The sequence below is a fragment of the Micropterus salmoides genome, unplaced genomic scaffold, assembly GCF_014851395.1.
Source record: "Micropterus salmoides isolate LMB-PRFRI ecotype aquatic unplaced genomic scaffold, ASM1485139v1 Ms_hic_scaffold_14, whole genome shotgun sequence".
NCBI classification, from domain to species: domain Eukaryota; kingdom Metazoa; phylum Chordata; class Actinopteri; order Centrarchiformes; family Centrarchidae; genus Micropterus; species Micropterus salmoides.
The window spans coordinates 30023710-30042251 of NW_024040485.1; the positions used below are offsets into that span (position 1 = coordinate 30023710).

Genomic DNA, 18542 nt, shown 5'->3' on the forward strand with positions numbered 1-18542 from the left:
ATCAAAAATGAAAAAGTAAAATATGAGCTGAAACCTTGATAAAAACACTCAAACCAAATGCGATCAATCTACTGCATCAAAGTCACCATCAACACACACCAGCAATACAGAAACATAAGTTTAAAGCTATACAGAAAGTGTGCTAATACACAATGACAGCACTATATGAGCTAAGCTTCTACAGAAAATATGAAGAACATCTGATGACTGAAAATCCTATCATCTCGATGAAAGCTGTGACCACGCTAATCGCTCTAGGAGAATAAAGTCAGTATGCTCACTGAACTTCAAAAGAAACTATGAATATCAAGCAGCAAAACAGAAAAAAAAATTAAAACAGTCATATGCCAAAATTCAGCAGAGCTCAAAAAGCTTTGAAGCCGCCAACACCTTGTCTCAGAGCGCCTTAAATCCACTACATTCACTTTCAGAAGAGTAACAGTCTAATTTTTAAAATACGACAATCAAGAAAAGCTTTGCATCAACTTCTAATAAGGGACTGTGTTGCTACAAAGTTCATGCAACGTTTTATTAGTTTTATGACCAGCTTCTGTGCTGTTCAATCAAACTTAAAGGTACGCTGGGTAAAAATTCTATTAAGTGAATGTTGATTGGCTTTAATCAAACCCACATAACTTTATTTAAATCAACAGTTTCCAAAGATACCAAATGTGTCAGGCTGAATTTTACAGCAGACACGCAGTCTTGACGTTGGATATTTCACTCAGTGGAAACACTGTATAACTTAATTGTAGAGCTGGAACGTGATGATATAAAATATATATATATGACATTAAAGGATTGTCAAAATTTACCGACACTGCTGGGGAAATCTAAACGTTTATCAGGTTAAGAGAAACTCATTTCCAGCATTTACTTTATTGCAAAGTTTCCTTATTTCCCCATTGCTAACCTTTAAGTTCAGTTTTTATTGACATTTGGACAAACCTCTGAATCTCCGTCTGCATTGCTCATGTTCACTGACAGCTGTTACCACCAGCTGGACAAGCGGATACTGGTCAAAACTTATGTCATCTTTTAGATCTTTTAAAACAAGGCTAAAGATTTTTCAGTTTGACACTATTAAATTAAACGCTGGACCATTTACTCATGTTTAGTTATGGTTGTTAATCTGTTTTATTCTATGTTATCTAATTTCTATCTTCTATTTCATTTAAAATCATAAGTCTTTTTATATTTTCTTGTGTTTCTTTTCTACCTTGTCTTTATGCTTAATGTCCTATGTAAAGCACTCTAAATTGCCTTGCTGTTGAAAGTTGCTTTACAAGTAAGCTTCCCTTGTCTTAGCTAGCTAGCTGCATCATGAAAAATACACATTATCCATATTTTACCCCACAAACTTTTCATCCAGTGTTAATCCCACATAAAATGAAGGCAGCACGAATCATCACAATATACTGATGTTGCCTCATTTAAATCCCAAAATGTGAATCTCTTTGTGTTGTGCAGCTTTAATGTTTATCTAAGCGATCACTGATGCTTTAAACTTCACTCTAACTTCATCTCCTTCCTCTTATTTTGTGTACAGAAACCAGTCTGATGTTCAATCCATTTTATTTTTTCGACAGGATCCTCAGAGACCAGCTGAGGCCTGCATGGACCAAATTTCACCTTCCCAGTTTTGTCAGTATGTACAACATTATATGTACATCCAGATCAACACACACGAACTACGTCAACATTCATCTTCCTTTTCAAAGTTTTATCAACCGTTTCTGTTCCTTCCAGCAATCTTGTGCAAATAAACCTCACCTGCACTTTGATCCTGGTCACTAATCACAACCTGTAACCTCTAAAATTTTGACTCTAGACTTTAGACATTTGAAATAAAGATTCTCACATTCAAGTTGTTTAAATTATGTAATTGTTAAAAACTGTCAACACATAAAATTTACTTGACTTAACACCCTAAAATAGATTTATTTCCTGATGAGTTGTTGGTGTCAGTACCGATACTCATCTCACGTCTTTTGTTTTAATACAATCTTGCAAATAAACATGTCCATCATCCTTGTCGACCAATCACAGAACTTCTTTCTAAATCCTGGGTATTACAAGCTTTCTCAAGTGTCCCGCCTCCTCTTCCTGCCAGCGATGTCTGATCCGACATCTGATCTACTTCCTGTAATCTTCTTCCCCTACCCGGGTGGCGGTGCCCTCCTCCACGGGCCCCTCCCTCTTGGTTTCCATGGCGACCTCAGTGTAGGTGACCCCCGGGAGCACCGCCGGCTCCGTGACCTGGGCCTGGACGTGGAGCTCGGGGTTAGCCTCGGCATCTGCGCCCTCCTGGCCCTCGGCGACGGCTCTCTCCTTCTTCAGCTTGATGCGAAAGGACTCTTTGGTCGGAGCTTTCTTGGCGATGTTCTCCTTCAGCCGCTCGCCGGACTGCTTCAGCCGCTCCCCGGCTTGGTGCATCTTGTCCCTCCGCTCGGGCGGCATCACCTTCTCGCCCAGGTTGTGGAACTTGGAACCCAGATTTTCTTTGGTTTTGCTCATGTTCTCTTTGGAGAAGGCGGCCTTCAGGCTCTCCGTGCCTTTTGCGACTGATTTCTTGAGGCGGGCGGCTCGCGAAGGGTCGGCCTCCTCCACGCTCAGGTACTCCTCATCAGAGGAGAGGTCGACAGGGACGTCGTAGGAGTCAGGCTCGATTTCCAGCCCGTCCAGGCCAGACCCTTTGGATGACTTAGTGACGGCCACTGATGGGACCTCCGTCTCACCCTATCGGGAAGAAAATAGAGACAACTAAGACATAGAGAAGCGAGCAGGCAAGGCTGGGCAATAAAACACATCATAGCATGAATAAATCTTTTATAGCTCAAACCACAAGTTTGCCTCAATGGGCTTTACTATCTGCATACATGTTGAGCTGTGAGTGCTGCCAAAATGTGTCTTAGCAGAAAGCAGTACTGTGGCTGACCGCATCCTGTTTAGCTAGTGACAGAGAACTGACGCCACTGACGTCTTGCTGTCGCCATGCACACACAAAGCTGAGCTCCAAACCTGCGTGCTACATTACAACTTGTCTTGTCGACATCAGACGCATCACTAAGTACTTTCCCTTTGTGTAAGCAAGTTACTTCCAGCTGTCTTTATGATCTCTGACTTGACAACACATTGAGGAGTAGGAGGCCTTCAGGGCCTTTCACACCCATGGTCCAGACTTGCAGGTGTTTTCACTTATCTGCCTGCTTGAATAACATGTCCCTCTCTAGCTGCACCTGTTCAGGCAGAACGTCCTACACCTTTTTCATTCTTATTGCAATGTTAAAGTCAGTGACCTCACACAATTTCAAGTTTTACTCTCAAACTTCAACGCAAGCAGAGGTCCAATCAGTCAGGTTAACTGAAAAAGGCATACTCTGACATTCAGGGCAGCTTCCCTCTGCTGCTGTCTTTGTGCTAAGCTTGGCTAAACCCATCCTGGACCTGTCTCTGTACTGGACACACAGAGATTAAACTGATATACATCTAAAGCATGTGACTCAGGGGAAGACAGAGAACCAGAGGATTTAAGAAAGTCATAAAGTTGAGTTCTGCTGGATTTTTAATCTCAGAGCAGTTTCTCTTGAATCGTCTCTTTAAAGTTTTGAGTCCACTGATCAGTTAATAAAATGTCACACTGCGCATGTTGACATTCACTTGCAAGATGCCTCGCCTATCACTGTACTGGACACAGAGAGATGAAACTGAGATCCATCCTCTCATCTGTCTCTTCTATCCATTAGTGATAAATTGCTATGTTGCTCATTGAGGTGATGCAGGTCCAGATGGAAAACATGATATTCCTTTGAGATACTCCGTCAGACTTGGCCTGCAGCCTCTTGCCTCGAACACACTGGCATCTTCATGAGATCAAGTTTTTTTCTATTTTTACAGTAACTGAGACTCATTCAGAGAGGAAGCTTCTGGCAGGAACAACACCTGCAACTCAAGATGGCCAATAATAATTATGACACCCGTAGGCGCCTGAGCAAGTGGAGCAAATGCATCGCCATTATCTACTTTTTGTCTTTTCAAATAACCGTATACAGTCCCCGCGATCATGTGATTATATTAAGCAGCCTATATCAATGTCTTGTCTCTAATCAAAGTAATGAAAAAGTTCAGTCGAACCCGAAACTGATCGTTTACAACTTTGGTTGGCTGTAAATCCCAAAATTATTACATCAGTTATCAAAAGGAGCTCACATGGAATAGTCTAAATGAGTGTAATTTGGTTAAAGAGAAATTTCAGAGATACTGTAGTTTGAGGGAATATTATTGTCTTTCCCACTTTTCCAGATTTAGAAATGGTAAATGCCTTAGGACAGACCTCTTTTTATTTGGTCTACAGTCTGAAGTTATGTCAGACAGCAATATTATGTTATCGTGGCCTCAATGTATCTAAATTGTTGAGTGTCTATGGCATCAAATAATATAATCGTGAACCAGGCATCTGGGACTGGAAAACCCCCGGACAAGTGCATGTTGTATGGGCGTGCTTGGCCCACTGACTCCTGCCAAACTCTAAATGAGCTAAAAGTAGGATTGTAATGTCGCTGAAATGCAGAACTGATTTGGATTAGGCTGGATTTGGCTGTGGAGATGTGATGTATGCAGATGGTCTAAATCAAAGAGTCGGCTCTTGTAACGTGGAGCGCTCTTGAGTAATGTGGCATAATATTAAAGTTTTGCATAAACCCAGTTGATTTGATGATTATTTGAGGTGTAGTGGAGGTTAAACACACAGCCATATTTTCCAACATGTGTTTACTCACCTTTTTCTGAGTTTACCATCATCCTTACCTACACACTGGACAGTTTAGCCAATGGACATTTATAGTTTAACCATCTCTGATTGTACTTTTATGACCGTAAGTCAGAGGTCTCTGCTGGTTATCCTCCCTGCCTTAGGGTGTAGCTATCCTGTGTGTCTCCAGTTTGTTGTTTGCAGGTGGTGGACGCAGCTGATTGGACTAGAGAATGATGACACCTGCTTTGAAAGGACACCTGTGGATGCCACCCAGCTCGACTGTGTTGTGCCACTGAGTGATTGCTAAGTCCTGTCAGTTATTGAACCAGGTTTTGTATAGAACGTATAAAAAGTATTGTGTAGGATAGACAAACTCGTAAAGTGTGGTCCTGGAAACCTGTAGGGGGAAGAAGGGCTTTTTGCTAATCCTGTTGTCTCCTGTTTTTCTTGGGAGGGATCTAAGTGGCCTGTACTGTCTTTTGTTCCTTGTTTGATAGGCAAGTTAGTAGGGAAGGATATGATTTGTTTTGTTTGTTATTTTTGTCTTTAACATGCCCTCATACCTAAACCACCAAACAGGCTGATTGTCAAGTGTCCCAAAATGACATATATGGCCATTTTCTAAAACAACCAACTGGCTGTTGGAAAGTCCAACCACACATCCGTCCAGCGACGGGCTTACCCGATGTTACTTAAGTCCTGTGACGTTTAACGCGTGGAAAATATTGTAATAAGGAGCTGTAGTTTGGTTAGGTTTAGGCAACAAAACTACTTGGTTAAGTTTAGGAAAAGATCTTTTGGGTTAAAGTAGAGAAGTCAGTTATGGAAGTCAGTAACGCAATCTTAGCTAAAAAATCTAAATAAATCTACATTTACTTGATTTCTCATGGGACTCAAACGTCGTTCTCCTGTGTGAACGTTGCGGGTTTGACCCATCATCTCCCCATCTTGCCGTCTTAGGCTACTAGAGGTCACTAAAAACTTAAATAGGGGTCGTAAAAACAGCTTAATAATTGACCTACACGACCGTTTATCTGGTGAAGACAGGCTGTGATGTCTGTTTCTCAGATGAGTAAATAAATTCATCTTTCTTTTGGACTGCATGGGTGGTGGCATTGGTCATTCCTGAGAGTGGAAAAAAAAGGGGGGAGACATTTCCTTTATGCTGCGCTCAGATTTTCCCCTAGGCCGGGCATAACATGTACCACTACTCCACTGCAATTGGGTCCAATTACTGTTAATAGCTCTGCTCTCTCCCTCGCCCCACACAACAGCAGACTAACCTTGAAAAGTGTTTCCCAAACCTCCATTAGAACATGCAACCCCTGTCCAGCCTGTTTTCCATCCAGCCCTGCTTCACCACAACTGGCTAAAATGGGATTTTATCAATTATGCTGTTACTTTAAACAAAGTGAAGAATGAACAATCTCATACTGAGTCATTATTATTCATCTCATTGTAAGATTGAGTGGGGCCTATACAAAATGATGATGATTTTGGGTTTTGGAAATTAACATCAGTTGGGTTAGGTGTCTTTAATCAAATGTTATTGTTTCAAAATGTTGTAATTAATGACATTTTAACCAATTTTGAACACTTTTTTCAATGTGATTTTAATAAAAAATAATAAATACCACATACACACTGACACTGTCCTGAATATTTTTGATTTGGTCCAAATTGCCCACCACGCTATAATTCTTCACCCCCCGCTTGCTCACTTTTAAAAAATAAATGCCAAACCCTAATCCTATAATTAGAAAAAGCAGGATTGTCAGATGTTTCTTGACATTTCTTGATTATCTGCTCAAACAAACCAGCTCCTGCAGCAACCTCCTTGCAGGCCTGCTCCACCTGCTGCGCCCTACAGGTGACTTTGGATGTGAAAGCCAATTAATCCTAATTAAACCGTGGCCACCTGCAACGATCACACTCATTAATCAGGGAGGAGTCGTCAGAGCGCGTCCAGACATGGTGAATGACACAATAATTACACCGGCAGGGAACCTAGGGCAAGGCATGTATTAATAACCTCGGGTGGCGGCAGAGGAGAGAGCGAGGGAGTCTCACTTATTTGTCTTTTGTATTTTTGAACTGCAAGTCTCCATTTATAAAATTTTAATTATTTCCTATTTTCTCTTATTTTAATAATCTTTCCATATGCATATATACATTTATATATATTTAGTTTAATAGCTTTAGTTTAATAAAAGACTCTGCAGACCATCGGCTGAAAGCAGTAGTGGGTATTTGTGTTGTACTTAAATTCAGTTTTGAGGCATTTGCACTTGAGTATTTCCATTTTATGTTACTTTATACTTACTTATTGAGTACTAATTTAGATTCCTCTACTGCTTATTTATAGGTTTTGCATTGTTCTCAATAAATAATATTGCAGGAATATTTTTTAAACGTCCACTAACTGCAAATCAAATAATTCTCCTACAGCATGTTCAGAACTTAGCTGATGTTATGTGATGTTGTTGCAATGTTCTCTGTTAGCTGCGTGACCTCTTGTTTTAATTGTGTTTGCGCCTGTTGGGGAGTTTAACTCATGAACTTGTCAGTGCTCAGCTTCTCTCATTGCCACACAGCAGAAATATTTCAAACTATAACCCATTAACTTTTCTAAAACGGCGCGCTGTCCTCTAATGTCCAGTGTTGTGAACAACAGCTGGGGCGGAGAGGCCCTGGGAGTAAACCAGCAGACCATTTATCTTTTTCTTATTACTGTCCCGTCCTTCATTATTCAGCGGCTGGCGACGACTGTCTCTAACAAAGCGCCTGTTGCTTCCTGGTTAAATGAAGCTCTATATTAGGAGATGAACGGAGGCCTCAGAATAACCGACAGCACATCAGTCATGAGGAAACTCAACACTGCGACTGTCTCCTCTGCAGGCCGGACTCTGAGAAAGCCTGAGCCGCTCGGGCTGAGCTAAACCTGGACTCAGTGTACAGAAATACAAAGAGTAAAGAAGGAGCAGCAGCCACACAGGGTGTACCTGATGTACATGAAGTTCTTCTATAAATCTAAAACTGAATTGACTAGCTGTAATTGAAAAAGATGAAGTGACAGTTTGGCAGTTAAGTTTCATGCCATCTGAGCTTTTGACTGGAGAAGTATTCCTCTGATCCGATCAAGTACAATTTTTAGGTACTTGTACTTTACTTAAGTATATCTAATTTATACTACTTCTACTTTACTACATTTGAGAGGGAAACACTGTGCTTGTAGTTACTTACTTTTAACATGCCAAATGTATCACCTTTTTAAATCTGAGGCACGTAGATTAAAGACGTCACAGGGGTTCTCAGTTACGTAGCAGGTTGTAGCTCTCCTGGGATTTACGTGAGGTCATCATCGTACTTGTACTCTCATGTAGTGAAGTTGTAATTTTTGCCCCGCAGCAAAACTTACATGATTATTTTTTATCTAGTTGCACACAATAATAACTTCCTGTACAAATTATTATCTTGTATGCAGACGATACAATATAAAATATATCCACTTTCTGGGTCCATTCTGCGTAGTGAGTACTTTAAGATACTTAACTGTATTTTTTTTGGTTTTGAGTTCAAGTTGACTTCAGAGTTCAATATCTTTGTTTGTTTTTAGCTGTATTGAATGGCCTGCATGGTCTATGGTAGTGTTTTGTTTTTACGTGTAATCGGCCTAAAATATACTTTTAATTTGTTAAAACGTATTTGTCACACAGTTTGTCCAGCCAGCCTCAAGTCTTTAAACCCACTGTCCTCTCAACTTTCTGTAGACGTTATACTTTCATCCAGTACCAACCTTTTTTACATCTCTTTTAAAAATGTTTTCACATTTCACCTAACCTCTAAGTAGGTCAAACATTTGAATATTATGAGACATAAGAGACCTTTTACCCCATGCAACCACATGGGTAATAAGGGACTGATTAGCATGCATACTAATGACCTACTTTAGTGTGCTTTAGCACCACATTTAAGGTAATTACAGCCAATAGTCTATGAATTCATATAATTATTACAAATACACTTGGAGAAGGGGATTTTAACACTGACAACCTTTGTTCCTTTGGTCAGTGGATGCCCACGTACCCACAGAGAGAAACAGCACTCTGCTTCATCAACTCCACATTACTTCTGGCTGGCCTTTTGCCATCAGGGCCTGAAGACTGAAGTGCAGTTAACTTTGACAGTGGGTGTGTTTCAATCGCTTAACATCTCCCTGTGAAGTGGACTCACAAAGATGTTTACACACTGTTTGTCTGTATGTATTGTCATTATATCTAAAAACCTAAAAACAACAATTCTCAAATAACTTGTACATCAAATATTGCAGTGTCTCTAGAGAAACGAGTGCTTGTTGTAATTTATAACTTCCATACTTATGTTGGTTTGGCTAGCATAGTCTCGTTCAATATTACAACAAACGTTCAGTGCTAATATGAGCTGCTATAGTTAGAAACATAAGCTAACCAACAGTACAGTACTCATTATGCATTCTGCAGTGGGCATTGTTCTCTGGAGACTTCACAGTTCGATGGGTGCACGAGACATGGCATTCATTTCGTGCATCATTTATAAATTATCAAGCATGTCATGATATAATCTACACATAACATAATCTGTAAATCATTTGTATATATTAATTTTTTTAGGAATGACACTGTGCATGTTGTAAATTAATCAAATCATAGTTACATACATTTCAATAGATTCGTTTTTTTGTAATGGTATCAGTTTTTGTTTAAATATATTAAATATTTTATTTTAGTAGTGTAAAGTTTCCACTGTAGCAGCAACAGGTATCTGAGGTGTTTACGTTACCAGGGTAACGCTCAAAGATAGTGATGTCTGTGTATTTGGCGTTGCAGGGTCTGAATGGAGGTCTTATAGCAAGGGAAGTTCCTTTAATCGACAGGGAGCAGGAAGTGCCTCTTTCTGTACACTGTGTATTCAGACAGTTTTAGGTCTGTCCGCTGAAAGTTGATGTTTCAAATCATCAGCAGAGAATTTCCAGTTTAATCACTACACGATAACAGAGTAGCATAGGCTGGCAACCTTTACAGCTCTCAAAATGTTCAAGCTACATTACAAATTACTTTTGAACCTGACGCTGGTAAAACCTCCTCTACTGCGGTCCAGTGTGATTAACTCTTTAGCTGTAAGCAGCAGGAACCACAAACACAACCCCCCTTACACACAGACGAGAGGTTAAAAAAGAGAGAGACACACCAGGTCAATAACTTTTGGTTGAATAAACACAAACCATCCAAATTGACTATCCCTCCGATCTGTTATATAATCTACACCAGCATATCCTTTAGGATCAAGGGGGGCTGTGTCCGATCCCAGCTGAGACAAAGAGACAAACAACCATTCACACCTGCATGTCTTTGGACCCGGGAAAAAACCCACGGAGAGAACATGCACACTCCACGAAGAAAGGCCCAAACCAGCCGGCAGCTTCAAACCTAGAACCATCACCACTGCACCGCCGTGTCGATTTCATTTTCCCTGCCTTATTGTATAAACAACGATCAGCCATAACATTAGGACCACCTGCTGGTCATAATGTAGGCCTCCCGTTTGCCACCAAAACAAGACCCATTGAGGCATGGACTCTGTTCTGAAACCTTTCTATCAGAACCAGCATCAACTTTTTCCTTCCTTGGACCACTTCTGATAGATACTGACCCCTGCAGACCGTCTAGCCATCACAGTTTGGCCTTTGTCAAAGCCGCTGAAATCGCTTGGCCTTTTTTTCCTGCTTCTAGCACATAAACTATGAGGACACAATGTTCACCTGCTACCTGATATATCCTACCTACAAACAGGTGCCATGGTAACGAGATAATTAGTGTTATTCACTTCACCTGTCAGTGGTCATGTTTTGACTGATCAGTGTATCTATACATGAAGTTATATTATTTTATCTTAGTTTGTTTGGCATTATTAACTTGTCTTATCTTACAGTATTTCATCTTCCATTATCTTTTGTTTAAGGGGCGGTCAGGATGATTGACACCCCTCCTCTCTCTCAGTACATTACCGCCTGTGATAAGCTGCCATGTCAGACCCTGATTCTGGCTGACAGCAGTTCATGGCGTGTCCCTGCTGGTCCCAGAATAGGTCTCTCTGTCACGGATCCAGCAGCTGTTAGCAGCACATAGCACCCGGTTACTATTCTGAAGTCTGGACGTTAACGAGGACAGCGCCTCCATCTAACACTGCCTGCTGAATGTATATCTATCTGCTGGCCGTACATGAAGACGAGTGTTTATCTCTCATTTATTGTCATCCAACAATAGCAGCGTTTTCAAAACAAGTTTTGGGGGAGAGTTACAGCGTAATGTGATGGCCTGGATGCTTTTTCAGAAGAAAAGTTTTTGGGAAAACTGAAGCAAAATGTAATTTACATTTGGAAATTTAAAGGTTTCATGCATGAACTATATTCTGAAAAACACTAGGTCCAGTATATTGTTCTTCCGGTCACTGTGAAACTAAATTTACCTTAAAATTCTTCTAGTTTACCCACTGATAATGATGTAGCTTAACTAAGGTAAAGAGATTTTAGGGGGATAAGTAAAGGACAAATGAATAGATTGCAATAAATAAATATTTTTTATGGATTATCTGTGCAGTTTATGTAAAAAATCTCTTAAAATTAACCAAATATAAGATCCTAATGGGTTTTTACCCATCTTAAATCCTGGAGATAATCCATTAAAAAAACCTTAATGTATCATAATCTATTAATTAATCCAATAATTACCCTAAATTTGCGGTGAAGCCCTTTTAAGGCACACATTAAGGGTAACCTGTGATGTAATTTTGTAAATTGTAAGCAGTGCCCATTAAAACATACTTAATCTATGCAGAAAATCCATTGATATGTTTTTAGTTTAGTATTTTAAAGGACTGTTTTTGTATAGCCAGTAGTAAGTGTGCCAGGACTGTACAACTCAATAAATCCTTGCAATGAGCAAATCATTCCCTTAGATTATGGCCCCAGTGTGTTTACTTTACAAATTTAATTTGATTATTTTGCTCTCTCAAGTCACAAAAGGTGTTTTCTGAATTTTAATTTGTTCCCTTTGATTAAACCCTTGCCCCAAATTATTCCTTTGGCCATACACTTGTGTGAGAACATCTGATTATTTGATTAAACATCCATTTGTTGCAGGATATGAACCATGAGAGCAAAATAAGTCATGACACAGGGCCTCTTTGCAAGACAAGGCCTCAGGATTGAGAAACAGTGAAGAAGTTCACCTCACAATTTGAGTTTTTAAAAGGCTCAAACTAATTTGTAATTAATCTAATTGCTACAGATTAATCATCATGTAGCAGAAACAGTTCACGCCTGACACCACCCCACACTCTCACTGTTTCTGACTGAGGCTTCAGATCGTGACGCTCTTTTCCTCTTGTCTGACCAAAGCTGCACTCATTCAGCCTGCAGCGGTGTGCAGAGAGTCTTTGATCACCGTTAAAAGTCCTCTCGAGTTCAGAGAAACGTCTTTTTCTGTCATCTGACCAGCTGCTTCCACAGAAAATCCCACAGCACTCCAATTTAATACCATTATGAAGTCTGTCTATCTCTTTAACGAGTGCAAGTATTCTCCCTCTCTTTGCACGTATTATGTGTCTATTTGGAGATAAGACCCCTCGTTTGGCTTATTTTTTTTAATAGATGAATCAATAGGAAGATTTGTTCATGCAAATTGTGTTGTGCAGTGGCGTGTTTCAGGTCACCAATAAGACTCTAAAGTGAATCATCTTGTTTTCACCATTTTCTGTAAACAGCCTGTGTGTTCAGAGTCGAGGGCTCTTTAGTGTTGAACTTAACCCACCTTTCGATTCCTCACATCCCTGCGCGCGCTCTCTCTGCGTCCACTGCTAAATGAATTAAGTCAGAGTTCATTTGAGTTAAGATCTGGCTGCTTGGCACAGTTTGTCCCGCCTGAGGGAATGAATCTACTTCATTTATGATACTTAACTTAATTATGCTCCAGTTCCTCGTAAACGGAAACCTGGACCTTGGATTTGATAATCCAGAGTGCAGCAGCACTCCCTCGACAACCACTGACTGCTGTGTATTGACTGAAATCACCAGAATCTTATTTTTAAACCGTCCCCACTGTTAAAGGCCTTAAAATACTATTTTGTCAACCAGGATGGCTTCCAGATAAAACACTAAAATTTTCTGCAGTGTAAGAAGTTGAAGTGGGCGGGGCTCAGCTGGACAATGGTTGTTTTATTATCTGCTTATGCTGCCACGCAACCGTCAATCAAATCTGATCAGACCACTCCCACAGTCCTGAGACTTTTCTGACTGTAAAGCTCTTCATGAACCAAAACTTTGCCATTGATTGTTGCACTTTTTTAATCAAGAATAGCACAAGATTTGAAACCAAATTGAAAATTGAACAACAACATTTGGGCCTGATGAGACACTTATTATCAATTAATCCAGTGGTTCCCAACATTTTTAGTTTGTTACCCTTTAAAATGTCCTGTTTACAGATTGCACATGGCCAGTTAAATCTTTATACTTTATTATATCTTTATTCACGCCCGAAGATGTGAAAGTATCCAGTCATTTACAAGCAAAAACATTTTTTAAAAATCAATTCTTTTTGTTATTTTGTGCAGCAGCAACGTGTTTCTCTGCATTTCCATCCAAATTATCACCTCACGATCTCTCAGATTTTTGTCCAAAGAATAAAACAAGTAATTTATAAAGAAAAAAATCGTTCACCAATCTCAAGTTTGTTAACTTGGCCTTGGCTATTTTTAACTAACTACTGTATATCACTAGACTGCCTTTGTTTGTTCAACTGTATATTAGTTTATTGGTTTTTTAAATATTTACTCATGATTTTCTTCTTTATTGTGCTGTGTTTGCCCAAGAAATGTTGCTGTCCACTTACTTTATTTCATTGTGAGTGTAACTGTGTCCGTATGCCTTCTTGTGTGATCCATGGGGAATAAAGCAAAGTCTAAAAAAGTTTGACAGCAAATTCTCACACATTAGACACTGAAATGAATTTTTACTTCATGAATGACTTAAACGATTAATCGTGCTGCGATTGACCGACTGATTGAATAATTGATTCAGCACAAAAAAAGATTGTTGATCGTACAATCAGTCTCAGTATTGAGGGAAATGTTCAACCTCTGTGATTTAGAAACCCAGAAACATTTTCAACATACAACGCTTTCATCCGAACGCCAGCTTACCTGATAGATAACGACGCGGAACTTGTTGCGTGTGAGCAGCTCATCCTGTGTGGATTCCACCTTCTTGACGCGAGTGTTTTGTTTCTCGACCCGCGTCCGGACCTCCTTGACGTTGGCGCTGACCTTGCGGGTCTTCTGCAGGAGCTTCTCCACCGTGCCGCTGGTGTCGGTGTGGTCCTTGGCCAGTTTCAGGACGTCACCCTGGATGATCTTGATGTTGTTCTCCAGCTCCATCTGGCGCTCCTCCATGCGCTGCTGGCCGGACTGGACGTTGTCGATGATTCCCGCCACGCGCTCCAGCAGAGACAGGATGGTCAGGGCACTGATGGGGTTCCCGGCCTCGTCCTCCACCCCGATGATCTCCAGCTTCTCCTGGACGCCCGCCGTGCGATACTTGTGCTGATCCATTGCAGTGTTTCGGTGACTAAGGAAGATCTCTCACTTTAAATTTGTTTAAAACTTGCTTTAAATTTGCAGGTGCGTGCTTTGGTTTGGGGAAGGGGACCAGGACCGGAGAGTGGCAACACCCAACCGCTGTGACCCAAACTCAGGTCTGGGGACAGGAGAGAGGGGAAACTCCACCTACCCCTTTTAAAAAAGGCCTCATGATCCAAGGGGAACCTGAATTCAGCCCTCATCGGGATGTGGGCCAGGCGGTAAACTCAGAGGGGAGCGGCATTGCTCACACGAACCCCCCACAGCTAAAAATAAAAACTCTTTGTAAGGCGACACTCTGACATTTTGGGAAGATGCAAAGCAGTGGATGACGGAAATCCCCGTCCAAGTCCTGCTCTGCTTCATTAGAGCCACACAGACTGATTCATAATTTTCCGTTATTTGCACATGTGTTCATGCTAGCAGCTGCGAAATATGTACATCAACAGCAGCTCAGGAGTCATCGTGCAGCTCTGCACTTAAAGATGCAGAGAAGCCACAGTTGTCTGGTCTGATTACACAGCGCTGGAATGTTTTTGGGGATTAAACGTTGCAGCGCTGCCCTTTTTACTTTCCCCTGGGCAGCAGAGTCCAACATTGACTCTGACTGAGATCTGAAGCTCTTTATAGAGACGATGCAGGGAGTGTCAGAGTGGCACTATTTTAACACTCACTCCTCTGAACAGCCAGAGAAGAAGGATTTATTTATTCTGAGCATTACTTATGTGCAAAGTTTACAGTGCATGTGTGAGTTGATGAGCTGTATTCATGGCAGTGATTCATTCTTGGTCTTTAGCTCAGTTTGACAAAGTCATGTTTTGCCATCCGTTAATAGTCTGTGTTAAAAAATATTTGTTGTCCATGAATACACACGTGAATGTGTTAAAACTAACAGGCATACACTAACAGCCGGCCCCCTTAATGCTGCAAGGATTCGTGACTTGCTCCCACGCAGTCATGGGTCAGCCTCAAAGAGGGCAAAGGGAGCCTGCAGGTGTAATCAGAGAGCACAAAGTGCAGCAAAACAACGCTTTGACAACAAGAAAAAACATAAGGCATATTTTGTTATTTGTGTTAGAATGACTGCCCGGATAGATTTTGTTGTTTGTGTTTATTTGCTCCCAAACAGCCAGTGGACAGACTGTTTTCTTCCAGCCTGTCGATCCCATTTTTAAAAATCATCTGCACGTTTACATTGATCGGTTATAACATTATGACCACTGACAGGTGAAGTGAATAACACTAATTATCTCTTGCAGTGGGTGGGATATGTTGGGCAGCAGGTGAACGCTGTGTCTTCAAAGCTGCTGTGTTAGAAGCAGGAAAAAAACCCAAGCGTGAAGATTTGAGCGGCTTTGACAAGAGCCAAACTGTGATGCCTAGACGACTGGGTCAGAGCGTCTCCAAACTGGTCTGCAGGGGTCAGCACCTATCAGAAGTGGTCCAGGGAAGGAAAAGGGGTGAACCGGTGACAGGGTCGTGGGTGGCCAAGGCTCACTGATGTAAATGAAGAGTGACGGCTGGCCTGTGTGGTCCGATCCAACAGATGAGCTACTATACGTCAAAATGCTAAAGAAAAGTTGATGCTGGTTCTGATAAAAAGGTGTCAGAACACACAGACCACACAGTGGAGTCCCTGCCTCGATGATTCAGAGCTGTTTTGGCTGCAAAAGGTAGACCTACATTAAGACCAGCAGGTGGTCCTAATGTTATGGCTGATCGGTAACGTCTACCTTCATAAAGCCTCAGGATCCCTGTCATGTTTTTGCAGAATTCACATCCACTCGGACCAAAGTTAAGCTAATATTCCTGACATTTTATCATCTTACCTAAATCACAACCTTTCCTTTAGTAGTAAATTTAATCACTTAACTATAGTCTTGTTATGTCTAGCAGCAAATGCCTTGACATTAGCCTTGTTTTTACAAAGTTAGCAGCTAATATTTGTAACACCGAATTACTTTACTTTAAATACTTTACAGTTTACGATGGGTTTTTATTGCATGTGGGAAATTCGATGCACAGGTCGGTTAGTGATGTCTCAATTAAGCAGACACTCTGTGCCCATGAGAAGTCATCTATGAGGAAATTCATAAAGTATCATGACTTAAATGAACGTATGTTTTGGTTTAAGATGAGACAGAAACACACTTGCTTTGGTTTTCTGGTTCTTTTTCTGCTGAAATAACTAACGCAGAGTTAATTTTCAGTTTAGTTCCTTTCATGTTCTCCCTGGATTTGTCTTCTTATTTAGCGACATTCTGTACTTGATTCTGTCCATGGTGGGGACACTACTCCGGGATTATCTTTTTAATGAATGAATCTTGGATCGGGATGGATGTTTTCTTACAGTGTGGTCGTTTGGGGGATGAGTAATTGCTGAATGTGTTCGACTGAAGCCAGCAGCTGCTTCTGCCCCTGAATACCCTCCATCCACCCCACCACCTCCACTCTATAACTCTATATTTACTCCGGGGCAGCGTTCCTGAGTCCCCGCCCCTTGTAGAAATGTACGACACACACACACACACACGCGCGCGTTGGTTTAGTTTCTCATGAAGAGGAGATGACCTCTGCTCCGGTCAGGCTTCTCCTGAGGAGCGGTTTTTAATTAGAGCGGAGCTGCAAATAATGATTTAGCCCCTCCTCTCTGATGGGTGGGGACTGATAGTGACGACGTGGCTGGAGACCAACTGTCCCCAACCTCATCTGTCCTTATTTGCAAACTACAAAGTCCCAAAGATTTTTAGCAGTCCATATACTGTCGTCAATTAACTTAAAACTGCAAGATAAAAAATGTTTCAGCATCATATCTACAGAAGCTGATTGAACAGAGGCTCGCCCGGACGTCACGTCATGACTTCATCACTCTATATGTGCAGCTATCCGACGCTTCTCCTGAAACGTCTGCAACATCCCAGCTGTTTACAAACTGTGTGGAGGGGACAAGGACAAATGCTGTAAATGTAAATCAACAATATTAACAGGATGGTACAAATTCAGTATTTATAGGGACCTCAAAGCTGCTAAAAGCTGGAGTGCAGGGCTTTAAATGAACGTTCGTTGGCGTCCTCGCCAAATGACTTCACACAATGCTGATTAAGCATTTTACCTCCAGGTAAATCTCTCTGTATTTTGCTGTATACCAGAGTTTTATGTCAACCAGCAGTGACTGGTTTGCCAGAGCAGAAGGGGGAGCGACCAAGAGCCCTGTTTATTGACTGTATAGCTGGTGCTAATATGCTTTTGCTTGTGTTGTATTGTTTGCAGTCATGACAATAAAGCCACTTGAATTGAAATTCAAGCAGCTAGCAGTGTCTAAGAAGCATCCATGAAAAGGTTTTGATGCTCCAGACTAGGGTTGGGTGATGTCTACAATGAAACATCGTGATGGACGATGGCGTCGTCCTACTCCAGATAAAAAAAACGGATAACCATTGGTGTAGCTTTTTCTCGTTGGAGAGGGACTGGTGGTAGGTTGATATCTGTAAAATATTTGGAGTAGGCTCTGTAGCTGTTACATTTACTTGAACGCCCTTGAACGCCCAGAGCTCGTTGACTGTGTAATTACTCTCACTGCCAGAAAGGGGAAACAAAAGTTCCACACTGCAGGTTTAACTTCACAAGCTTAAAAAAGCTTTTCTCACCTATCAGACTGCGTAAAATTTACAGTTCACATGTGCCTTTTTCTGGTTGGGCTGGTACCCGTCTAGTGTAAGAGATAGATTTCTTGTAAACAGTTCAGTGTCAACATTGGCAGATGGTGAGTAACCTCCTGCATAATGTTTACTATTTAGTATGGAATTAGGTCTCAGTAGAACAAAAACAAAAGAAAAGTATTTTGTATGCGTGGATGGAAGCGTCTCCTGTGACTGATCACACAGGTCATCTCAATAATTTGTATTTCTGCATGCACAACACACACACACACACACACACACACACAGTTTTTTTTAAACAAAACATCATTAATCCGTCACAGGAAGCGGAACACACTCTAAAAAGAGAGCAGTGTCAGGAGAAGAAACAGTCAAACACAAATCAAAGACAAACCTCACAGGACAAAAAACAGATAACAAGGAACGTTTCACTCAAATGACACATCGGCACCCTGCTG

At 41.1% G+C, this 18542-nt stretch overlaps 1 protein-coding gene across 1 annotated transcript; it reads right to left on the reverse strand.

Annotated features, from left to right (window-relative positions):
- Positions 1 to 1559: 1559 nt before the first annotated feature.
- Positions 1560 to 14570, reverse strand: cavin4a (caveolae associated protein 4a). The gene is made up of 2 exons (XM_038718962.1): positions 13991 to 14570; positions 1560 to 2739 (listed from the first exon to the last, which is right to left on the reverse strand). Exons 1-2 carry the CDS (start codon positions 14396 to 14398, stop codon positions 2137 to 2139), a joined length of 1011 nt encoding a protein of 336 aa, XP_038574890.1. The 5' UTR covers positions 14399 to 14570; the 3' UTR covers positions 1560 to 2136.
- Positions 14571 to 18542: the final 3972 nt, after the last annotated feature.

Bases quoted from the DNA above. Each gene is read 5' to 3' on its own strand.
- cavin4a (XM_038718962.1), bottom strand. From the start codon at position 14,398: ATGGATCAGCACAAGTATCGCACGGCGGGCGTCCAGGAGAAGCTGGAG. The intron at 2,740-13,990 runs GTAAGCTGGCGT...TCTTCCCGATAG, and splicing joins TCCGCGTCGTTATCTATCAG to GGTGAGACGGAGGTCCCATC.